Source organism: Nicotiana attenuata, unplaced genomic scaffold, assembly GCF_001879085.1.
Source record: "Nicotiana attenuata strain UT unplaced genomic scaffold, NIATTr2, whole genome shotgun sequence".
Classification (NCBI taxonomy): Eukaryota; Viridiplantae; Streptophyta; class Magnoliopsida; order Solanales; family Solanaceae; genus Nicotiana; species Nicotiana attenuata.
The window spans coordinates 202,305-214,497 of record NW_017670764.1 but is presented as its reverse complement, the minus strand read 5'-3'; the positions used below and the strand labels follow the sequence as shown (position 1 = coordinate 214,497).

At 40.6% G+C, this 12,193-nt stretch overlaps 1 protein-coding gene across 1 annotated transcript; it reads right to left on the bottom strand.

The window, feature by feature from the left end:
* Positions 1-6,685: 6,685 nt before the first annotated feature.
* LOC109243109 (BES1/BZR1 homolog protein 2-like) lies at positions 6,686-9,443 on the bottom strand. Its single transcript, XM_019410007.1, has 2 exons — positions 9,005-9,443; positions 6,686-8,054 (listed from the first exon to the last, which is right to left on the bottom strand). Exons 1-2 carry the CDS (start codon positions 9,248-9,250, stop codon positions 7,329-7,331), a joined length of 972 nt encoding a protein of 323 aa, XP_019265552.1. The 5' UTR covers positions 9,251-9,443; the 3' UTR covers positions 6,686-7,328.
* Between the last annotated feature and the right edge of the window lie 2,750 nt (positions 9,444-12,193).

Here is a 12,193-nt window from a genome sequence, read left to right as displayed (position 1 = left end):
CTACCGTCGAACCAAAACTCCGCGTCGGGTAGTAGTTTTTGCGGGCGCTGGAGAAGTATCGCCGTTACCGAGATTAGTGCCGAGAGTTGCGCGTGCGCTTGAGGAATGATCCCCGTAGCCGGGCCTTGGTCGAGGAACTGGCGAGGCGGGAGCTTCAGATGCAGCAAACACTTGGCAGAACGAGTGCTCTCGAGGAGCAGCTCCGCCGGAAGGATGAGGAGCTCGAGGCGGTAAAGAGAGCCGTAGCTGAGTGTGAGCGCCAGGGCCAGGCTAAGGCGGCGGAGGCCGCTGCGGCATGGGGCGGGAAAGTGACTGCGTTGGAGGGTGAAGTCGCGGTATTGAAGCTTCTGGTGAGGGATGCCTCGTCGAGGGCCGGGGCGTTGACGGAAGCTATCCGCGTGCACGAGTCCCAATGGGCATTGGAGAGGGCTACTGCGGCCTTTAGAGAAGCGAGTCTCGAGGAGCGGATCGGTGTCTTTGAGCAGGACACCCAAGTCATGGCGGACCGGATCATAGCCTTAGAAGAAGAGAATCAGCGCCTACGGGACCAAGCCGCTTCTTCCATCCAGGCTCGCGAACTTTGGGTCTTTGCCGAGGCCCAACGTGATGTATATAAGAATTTGTGGGAGGCCGGCATCGTGACCGAAGCTTCTTTCGAGGGAGTGCGTCAAAAGGCTCGTGAGGCCCGTACCAACTGTGGTTTTGACGCGGCGACGCCAGAGGCTGACGCTGGTGCAGATGGTGGCACGGATGGCGCCGAGTAAAAAGATATGCATTTTTTCTTGTTTTTCTTTTCTCTTTCCTCGTATTGATCGGCCTTGGCCAGGTGTAAGCAGGGAAGACCCGCAATTAACTTTATAGATAAATGAGATCTCCTTTCCGTTATTTGCCTTGTGTTGTTTTGTACCTCCTCTTTTTCCCCCTTAGATTTTTCTTTGCATGCGCTCGAAAGGGTGATTTGCCTTCGAGTTCGACTCTGGTAGGCATGTTAGTTTTTAATTGTTGACGACTCTTCTTCTTCGACTCGGGGTGAGCGAGTCGGAGCTGTTGCTTGGAGATAGCGGCACTTAGCCTTAGTCCCAGTTCGGGCGCGGTTGAACTGTCGGCCGTGATGACAGAAATGCGGCCTTGTAGTTTGGCGATAGCGGCACTTAGCCTTAGTCCCAGTTCGGGCGCGGTTGAACTGTCGGCCGTGATGACAGAAACGCGGCCTTGTAGTTTGACCGGGGCCGGACTTTACGTGTCCCCAATCTTAGTTTGAGTTGGGAGTACTTACTTGAAGGGCGAGGGTGCCTAACCTGTGCCTCAATTCGTTGGAGGTTGTGTTTCGCTGAGTTCAACGATGAAGGCGCTTGGTCCGAGTCCTGGTTCAACTGTGGTTGAACTTGTTAGATTTGAGGACGAAGGCGTCTAGCCTTATGGTTCAAGCGAGGTCGAACTCGTTGGATTTGATGGCGAAGGCGCGTGGCCTGAGTCTTGGTTCGACCGTAGCTAAACTTACTGGCGAAGGCGCATGGGCTTGATTTTATGGCGAAGGCGCGTAGCCTGAGTCATGGTTCGACTGTATTTGAACTTCTTGGCGAAGGCGCATAGCCTGAGTCATGGTTCGACTGTATTTGAACTTCTTGGCGAAGGCGCATAGCCTTGATTTAATGGCGAAGGCACATAGCCTGAGTCCCAGTTCAACTGTTGTTGAACTTAGTCGATTTTGATGGCGAAGGCTCATGGCCTGAGTCCCAGTTCAACTGTTGTTGAACTTTGTCAATTTTGATGACGAAGGCGCATAGCCTGAGTCATGGTTCAACCGTATTTGAACTTATTGGAGAAGGCGCATAGCCTTGACTTAATAGCGAGGGCTCTTAGCCTGAGTCCTAATTCAACTGTTGTTGAACTTTGTCAATTTTGATGACGAAGGCGCATAGCCTGAGTCATGGTTCAACCGTATTTGAACTTATTGGAGAAGGCGCATAGCCTTGATTTAATGGCGAGGGCGCATAGCCTGAGTCCCAGTTCAACTGTTGCTGAACTTGGTCGTTGAACTTGGTCGATTTTGATGGCGAAGGCTCATGGCCTGAGTCCCAGTTCAACTGTATTTGAACTTATTGGCGAAGGCGCATAGCCTTGATTTAATGGCGAGGGCGCATAGCCTGAGTCCCAGTTCAACTGTTGTTGAACTTGGTCGATTTTGATGGCGAAGGCTCATGGCCTGAGTCCCAGTTCAACTGTTGTTGAACTTTGTCAATTTTGATGACGAAGGCGCATAGCCTGAGTCATGGTTCAACCGTATTTGAACTTATTGGCGAAGGCGCATAGCCTTGGCTTAATGGCGAAGGCGCATAGCCCGAGTCTTGGTTCAACCGTAGTTGAACTTACTGGCGAAGGCGCATAGCCTTGATTTAATGACGAAGGCGCTTAGCCTGAGTCTTGGTTCAACCGTAGTTGAACTTACTAGCGAAGGCGCATAGCCTGAATCTTGGTTCAACCGTAGTTGAACTTACTGGCGAAGGCGCATAGCCTTGATTTAATGGCGAAGGCGCTTAACCTGAGTCCCAGTTCAACTGTTGTTGAACTTTGTCAATTTTGATGGCGAAGGCGCATAGCCTGAGTCTTGGTTTAACCGTAGTTGAACTTCTTGGCGAAGGCGCATAGCCTTGGCTTAATGGCGAAGGCGCATAGCCCGAGTCTTGGTTCAACCGTAGTTGAACTTACTGGCGAAGGCGCATAGCCTAGATTTAATGGCGAAGGCGCTTAGCCTGAGTCTTGGTTCAACCGTAGTTGAACTTACTAGCGAAGGCGCATAGCCTGAATCTTGGTTCAACCGTAGTTGAACTTACTGGCGAAGGCGCATGGCCTTGATTTAATGGCGAAGGCTCATGGCCTGAGTCCCAGTTCAACTGTTGTTGAACTTTGTCAATTTTGATGACGAAGGCGCATAGCCTGAGTCATGGTTCAACCGTATTTGAACTTATTGGCGAAGGCGCATAGCCTTGATTTAATGGCGAGGGCGCATAGCCTGAGTCCCAGTTCAACTGTTGTTGAACTTAGTCGATTTTGATGGCGAAGGCTCATGGCCTGAGTCCCAGTTCAACTGTTGTTGAACTTTGTCAATTTTGATGACGAAGGCGCATAGCCTGAGTCATGGTTCAACCGTATTTGAACTTATTGGCGAAGGCGCATAGCCTGAGTCATGGTTCGACTGTATTTGAACTTCTTGGCGAAGGCGCATAGCCTTGATTTAATGACGAAGGCGCTTAGCCTGAGTCTTGGTTCAACCGTAGTTGAACTTACTGGCGAAGGCGCATAGCCTGAGTCTTGGTTCAACCGTAGTCGAACTTACTGGCGAAGGCGCATAGCCTGAATCTTGGTTCAACCGCAGTTGAACTTACTGGCGAAGGCGCATAGCCTGAATCTTGGTTCAACCGTAGTTGAACTTACTGGCGAAGGCGCATAGCCTAAATCTTGGTTCAACCGTAGTTGAACTTACTGGCGAAGGCGCATAGCCTGAATCTTGGTTCAACCGTAGTCGAACTTACTGGCGAAGGCGCATAGCCTGATTCTTGGTTTAACCGTAGTTGAACTTACTGGCGAAGGCTCATAGCCTGATTCTTGGTTCAACCGTAGTTGAACTTACTGGCGAAGGCGCATAGCCTGAATCCCAGTTCAACTGTTGTTGAACTTTGTCAATTTTTGATGGTGAAGGCGCGTAGCCTGAGTCCCAGTTCAACTGTTGTCGAACTTTGTCGATCTTGATGACGAAGGCTCATGGCCTGAGTCCCATATTGTGGGTATTGGTGCTGAAACTCGGTTTGGATTCGAGACCTTGAGCGGCTTATCCGTTGTCTTCCCAACCAGGGTATATAGGCTTTCTTGAGGCGACTCTCGGCTCGAGATATCTCCGTGTCGGTTTCTGGCCGGAGCTCGTATCAGGGATGTGGGAGATGCCTTATAGAGACCTTCCCTTAGGGGGGGGCTTCTTCTTTTTGTTTGCACTATCTGAGATCGGAGATAGAGAGAGAGAGGACTTAGATCTTGATTTGAGATCTTCGAGTTCCCCTTCGAGTTTGGCGTTTCTTTCCTTTTGGTCCAGGGAAGAACTACGCGATTTTGCTAGAAAATCCCCACAGACGGCGCCAAATTGTTTGCTCAAAAGTTATCGCATATCTTATGAGTATAAAACAATATAAGTAAATCACGGGAAAATCATAGCAAAACGCAATAATCCATTGGACCAAATGAAGGAGACAAAAATAAGTACTCAGGATTAGGGGGAGAAACATTAGGAGCCTTTATTGATAATATTGGTTTGGTTTGCCTCTCCATGAAGAGGTTCAGAACCTTACAATGGTGTTCCTCTTGCCCATAATATGGGTCTCGTTATCTCTTTTTTCTCTCGTTAATAGTGAAGAAGAAGAAGAAGAAGAAGAAGAAGCCCCCTTTCTAGGGTTTCCTCTCTTGGTATTTATAGCTGTGAGCTTCGTGAGCTGGCAATAAGTGGCCGTGACCACGTTGGGATTTCGCCTTCATGGTGGCGGATGGGCCGTGGCCTTGTTGGTCGAATCAGATGAGGGTTGAATATAGTTAATTCTGAGTGATCGTACCACTAATTAATCATGAATCAGCTTAAGACGGGATTAGCTTCGCTAATTATCGTAGGGTCGGATTCTGACCCATAGAACTATATTAAAATTGTATATTTTTATGGTTCAAGCAATTATCGTATATCTAAGATAAATATCAATACAGTTATGCATAGTCCGAATGTGTCGCGCGTATAAAAGTGAAGAACTAACCCCGAAGAGTTACACGCAAACTAATTCCCTGCATCATATATTCATGTTAACTTACGAAATTGTTTTATGTAACTCTTCAATAAGGAAACTAAGATTAAATCATTACTTGTGGTTTTTTTGGTCAATTGGAATCTTGTCAAACTAAAACCTGACACTAAACGACACATATAATGGAATTATTAACTGACGTACGTATACGTATGATAAATTATAAACAGAATATAATACTTTATTCATAGTTTTATCCTGCATTAGTCAAACTGAAACCCTGTCGGCCTGTCAGATAATAGTTCATTCATAAATATTTCATCTTGCTATATCTTGTTTATCAACCTCACAGGCATGATTAGTTTTAGCAATTAGAGCTTTTGGTACATGCACGTGAAGACCCTACTTATATTCTTCAAATTAAATTATTCGTGAAAAGTTTTGATAATATCACAGGAGAATTAGTGAAGGCCCAAAAGGCAAATAAAGCTTATAATTTACACCTTATAGCAATTTCTTTTTTGATCTTGTCTAGCAATTCATTTAGTTTTAGTGTTAATTAATTGTTGCAGCGCCTATGGAAGTAAACTTCGTGAATAAATTTTACTTTAGAAGTAGAAATATACATACATACATATATACATACATACATACATATGGAATATTAGTTAGTATTACTAGTTACTAGTAAAAAAGCACGAAAGAGGAACGACTAATTATTAATACAGGAAACATACATGATATACATTGCTAAAATACAGCAAGAACAACATGATATATATATAGAGAAGAGAAAGATCAAGATAAAGATAAAACCCCGGATGTCCTTAATAAAGGAAGATAACTTTCATTTTCTATATATACTCCCAACTGCACGAGCAGTGGCAGACGCACGTGGTGGCAAGCAGGTTCAACTGAACCCGCTTCAGCAAAATATAATAATGTGTATATGTAAAAATTACGATTAAAGCTGCGTAAATTTTGTATAAATATTTTATTTGAACCCACTTGACAACTACTATTTTACGCTAAAGTTATGTACTTCTAAGATTAAACCCGCTTGCATAAAATCCTAGGTCCGCCACTGTGCATGACTACATATCATCGCTTTCGCTAAAGTGATTCTCCATTTTGAACCAACAATTTACACTATGAGTTGATTATTTTTGGTGGCCAATATGAGCTGCTGTAATAAGTCGATTAGAATGATTTGTACCATATGATAAAAAGCGTGGCAATGGTCGCATGCCCTACAAAGTACAATGCACGTGGGGAGGGGCCTTTTTTCTAAGATGCTCATTTGACCAGAAAGAAACAAATATCACAGCGCATTGAGTTCCAAGATAAGAAGCAAATACAAGTTGGATCCCTTTGAACTCCAATGAATGCCCTTACACGAGTCAGTCCCTTTCATATTCTCCGATTCTTATCCTTCAGTCAAATCTTTCTATAACAGCATCATTTGATCCGAATATTTTTGAATATTATAGCGAAGTGCTGTTATAAAGAACATATATTACAACCTAACATGAAATTTGGTTCCGGAAAAGCTTGGCTCATAAGTAAAGTGTTATTATATAGGAATGCTGTTATAAAAAGGTCCAAGTCTATTCTAACTTCTCTGCAAATATGTTCTCATATGCTTTTTGGTTGCAACTTCTCTGCAAATATGTTCTCATATGCTTTTTGGTTGCCTATCCTTCCATTCCCTAAGGTGTCGTTTGGTATGATGGATAAACAAAAATAATCGTGGGATAAAATTTAGTACCGCCTTCTCTTCAAACCAAACAACCCCTAAGTTGTCACCAAGGACAGAAGCTTCAACCTCAAGTATAAGTCACTTCAAACTTACTAGAGGGAGAAGGGTTAACTGACAAGACCATCAACTAAAGAAGCAAAAAAGCAAATCTCAAATACAGTGTTCTCTTCATATTTAACATCTAGTAATTCAGTAAGTTAAAGCTCAAAATTAATGTGATCGGTGATCCCCATGTTGCATCACACTGTCTACACGACAAATTAGAAATCCAACTCCCTCTTGCTGATACAATGTCATATGAGGGACTTGCAAACCCAGCCAAATACAAACACACAAGATCCATGAGTTCATGACTAAGATACATTACAGCAAGAGAAGCTCTAAAATAAACAAGGAATGAGGGTAACTTCATTGCTTCCTTCCCTAGGTTTGACTTTACAATTCCTGGATACATCTAGCTCGAAGGAGGCTGCTCTCACGATCAAGGCAATAAACGTGTTAGCTTCATATAGTGATCACTTGCTTAGAGAACTGTACAATAGAGACAACAACAAACCCCCATGTTCAACATCAAGTTCTCAGGTATAGTGGGAGAATTTACAAATGACATCCTATTAGCCTGGCACAATATGGCTTATAGTGCACAATTGATGTAAAAACTCGGATGCGAACTGCAACATTGCAGATTCCGAGATATAATAAGCTCCTCCGTTTACTATTTTGACTTTTTTGATAATTAAACACCTCCATTTTCATTATCCTCTATCTAAATAATGTCCTTTATTAAGAGCTTAAGCACGTGGCTTTCCACTCCCAAGAGTGAGCTCTAAATCATCGACAGCAACTTCATGTATTCTCTCACCTTCCCATGCCATCACTTTGCAGCTTTCAAAATCAAATTCAGAGCCATGTCCCTTTTGAGCTGCTTCACCCCAGCCAAAAGCCCCACGGCCACTTAAGGCATCTAAGAGAATATTCTGCTGAGGAACAGGCTTTACAAGGTTAAAAGTAGGCGAAGTTGGAGCAGCTGAAGGTGACACCGTCTGGAAGCTGACCCAGCGTGCAGACTCAACTGAGGCGACATCAGACTCGTCACATTCTGGAATTGTAGCAGGCTTGGAGTATTGGCGGCGGGCGGGACTTGATGGTGCAGAAGCAGCAAAAAGCGGGTGGTGGAAAGAATGCAATGGAACACTGGAGAGGGATTCCCAGACAGGTTTGGGCTTTGAGCCTCGGGTAGGAGAAGAAAGAGGTGGGGTAACAGGGGCACTGTTAGATATACGAAGAGGTGGAAGAGAAGAGGGAATGGAAGCTAGGTTATGGAGAAAGGGGAGGATGTATGATGGGGGGTTTCCGTCACAACGGGAGGGGCTAGGGAATGAGGATGATGTTGGGCTGGCATGGTAAGAAGGTACAGGACTAGGGTAAGACGATGACATTGGGCTCGGCTGAATCGATGAGCATGCGCTGATATTCATTGAGGCACCACCATTTTCCATTGGTGGAGGCCTGTTTCCCTGAAATTAAAGAAATTAAATTATCAGGAAAAGAAACATGATCTGAATCAGCGTAGATGGTTAAACTACATATCCGCAGCCATTCATCATATGTAACACTTCAGCAGCGAATCCATTTACAGCTTCAAGGACAAAACAGTAATTTATTCCAATATAAGTACTGCAAACTTGATGAACGAATTGACAGATGCTAGAGGAGTTGTTATATTCTTAACCCGAAATGGTTGAGAGGAAAGATTCCTTTATTTACGAGCATTTGACCAATCTATACAACACCACAACAGCTATGTTCAATCTCAAAATTTGTTGAGGTCGGTCATATGAATACTCCATGTCCATTCTGCTAATCTAAGCATAGAACACTGAGACTTCAGCTCTGACCAGAAATTGCAGCAATTCATAAACATAAGGAATCAAATGAGAAAAGGTGAAAATATACAGGTTATCCATCTCCTCATAACCTCCCAACTTCATTACCACTTTAGAAACTCCTAAAAAGCTAGAATATTTCAGATCCAAATTTCAAAAGAACAACACTTGCACCTCATTCTCAAGCTATTTGGCGTCAGCAGTATGAATTTTTTATATTCATCCAGTTGCCCACAAAAATTTCAACAAAAATCTCTGAATCCATAATTTCAAAAGTACAATGAAAAACCATCAAATTTAGATTCTGAATCCGCAATCAAAAACATAAGATCCAACAAAGAAACCAAACTGACATACAAAGAACGAATCTTTAAACATTTTTTAGAACCTGAAATCAAACAGTTAAAAAAACACAAGATCCAATTGCAATTGCTCAAACTTTGACCATTCAAGACTCTAATTTTCGTAGGTTTAATCTCCAGATCCACTTGCTTTTTGCAGGAATACAGATCTAACATCATAAATCAATAAACCCAGAAGTAAATTGACCCAAAAAAAAAAAATAAGAGTAAAGTTCTGACCTTGCGATAAGTGGTGCCATCATCTTCAACGACCCAACCAGCTTCAAGACAGAGAGCTTTTAAGACCTCGTTATTATCACAGTGTTTGGGAAGTTTGAAGTTACCTTGAGCTCGTAGCCCAGTAAATATTTTGGCTGCGATAGCTCTTCTTCTCCTTTCTCTCCTCTTATTGTTTTCCCTCTCCTTCCACGTCGGCAACCGCCCCGATGATCCGCCGGATGTCATTCTATCACCGGCAGCCGTCATTCTGTCACCGGCGACGACTCTTTACGAAGAGGAAGTGAGTGTGGGAATGGGACGCAAAGAAGGAGGAAAGGCTTATTAGTTTCACGATGCTGAAAAACTTTTCTTTATTGGAATCTAAGAGACCTTGGCGCCCGCCTTAAGATTATCTCTGCTTTCTTCTCTTTCATGTATTTCACAACAAAATAATATGCTCCTTTGCTGGTTTTATACTCCCCTATTTAATACTTCCTTCGTCTCAAGAAGAATAAGATTTTTTTTTTGAATTTTTAAAATTAAAATTCTTATTTTGATTATTAATTTGGATATAAAACTTTTAAAAAATTTATATATTTATAAACTATATAAAAAGTACTATAATAAATATAATAATAAATATTTTAAAATATTCCAAAGGTAAAAAAAAAAGGTAAGAGGTGGTAAAAAGTAACTTGTTTGACTCTCGAAATTCGAAAAGTATTATTTTTTTGGAAGAGAGAGAGTGCTTTCTTTAGACAAAAAAAACATACTTTTGTATTTTGAAGGAATTTAATTTTAAATTTCTCAATTTATTATGAATTTTTATATTTACGTAATATTACAGTCAATTTAAATTATAAGTTTCGAAAAAGAAATAAACTTTAATCAAATCAAATATCACTGCATTAATTAAATGGATAGAATAATTTAGTAGGCTTCATTTTCTGTGATGGTATTTTATTCGCCGTACAGAATAAACATATCGTGTTATTGTGTTTCAACAGAAAAAAAAAATTGCATTATTCTTTCATAAATGGACGCATTTTGTATCGGTGTTTTAGAAAGCTTAGCTTAAAATCTGTGAATTAGGAGCAAGATAATATTCATATTGCATAACTTTGTAAGTGAAAAATGAAACCTGTAAGTGTGTAAACAACTTTTATTGTTTGGACATAGTATTTATTATTTGCAAATAAATATTGCTTTATAATTTTGTTCAATATTTCAATTTTAATTTAAATAAAGATCTTGAAGTTGAAAAACCAGTTTGAGGAATACTTTAAGTGAAATAATAATTTTTGCCTAAAAGTGCTTCAACTTTTTTCAAGTGAATTCATGTTAAAACAAAATTTGAATTTCCAATGCAATTTTTTAACCTCAACTTCAACTATTTATTTTTTACGATTTCAACTAAATATGTCCAAACAGGGATGAACTAATTGTTGGATATTCCACATTGGTGGGAATGAGGTTCTTTGGTCTCTTTATATAATAATAGTGTCAGTCAATAAATTCTTGAACTAGTTTTTGGGTTAAATTAGACCTAATCCATTTTTTTATCATAAATATTTTCTTTTTCGCTGATTTCCCGAGACTTGAGGGGGGAGGGGCTCATTTATAGCTCGTTTGGCCAAGCTGCAAAAATCAGCTTATTTTGAGAAGTGCTTTTTTTCAAAAGTACTTTTGGTGAGAAGCAGTTTGTGTTTGGCTAATTAGTTTGAAAAGCACTTCTGAGCAGCAATTAGTGTTTGGCCAAGCTTTAAAAAACTGCTTCTAAGTGTATTTTTCTCAAAAGTGCTTCTCAAAAAAGTGCTTTTGGAAAGAAGAAAACACTTTTGACCAAGAAGAAGCTTGGCCAAACAGGCTATTAGTCCAATAAAATTAAGGCGATGCCATTTTCTAAGAGTAAGGGACAAAGTACGAGCACATATAAGCGTGGGACTGGGGCCTACCTTAATATTTTACTACTTCCTCCCGTGCAGAATAAGTGACTAATTTGTCTTTTTATTTTGGTCCAAAATAAATATCCATTTATATAATGAAGAAAAAATTCAATTTATTTTTTCCAAAATTACTTATATATCCCTAAAAAATCTTTTACTCATTATATTAAATTATGCTGCAATATTTAATTAAGTGTAATTTAATCACACTAATTATTTTTATTTGGAATATAATTTTTCTTAATGGGTGTGCCTAAAATAAATTGGTTACTTATTGTGAACCGGGACTACTAGTAATAAATATATCATCAATAAAATGAATGGCACTTTTCATCTGTCGGCCACGCACGTGCGACACAGACACCTAGCAAGAAAGAAAGAGCGTTGTGTTTTTGGGGACCACTTACGACATTTGACACGTGAACCCGGTCCCATCTCACTCTTTATTAGTATTAGTAGAGCTTACCTGGGAAAGAGCTTTACTATCAGAGAGGTACATTCATTTTTGTTAAGGGCCTATTTGGAAAGCTACCATGTCATTGGATTTGAGTCTAATGGTAATTGGTTGTAATAAACTCCCCAGTTTTTAAGAAAATCTGAGAATTATTATTAATTATATGGTATAATTATAAGGTTATTTCTTGAATCTCCTTTTTTTTAATTTATTTTTATAATTCTTTTTTTGATTCATTTTTTATGTCACGACCCAAAATCCATTAAGGGTCGTGATGGCGCCGGACACCATTGTCAGGCAAGCCAACTCCAATTTACTAGTAATTTCTTGTTTTAATATTTTTGAAATCGTTTCCTTTATACATTAAACAATGAGTAATGAATTTCACTGAATAGATATTGATGTCTTTAACAAACTTAATATTAAATAATCCCATAATCATCCCAGAATCCGGTGTCACAAGTGCATGAGCAATCACTAAGAAATCAAATAAAGTACAATAACTGTCAGGAATACAAATTAGACAGAAAGTAATTACAATACACTGAAAGAGACTATACTGGCTGCGGGTCGCCTCGAGGAATGCAGCTCACCTAGTCTCCGTATCATCCATGCTGCTACGCCCACTAGGCCACTAGAGATACATGTGCATGTGCAACAAAAATGCACAGCAAGTGTAGCATGAGTACGAAAACAACGTGTATTCAGTAAGTATCCCGGCTAATCTCGAAGAAGTAGAGGCGAGAGGTCGACTTCTACACTTACTAGTGGTCCAATAATAATATGCCAATAATATAATAAATCAAAGAT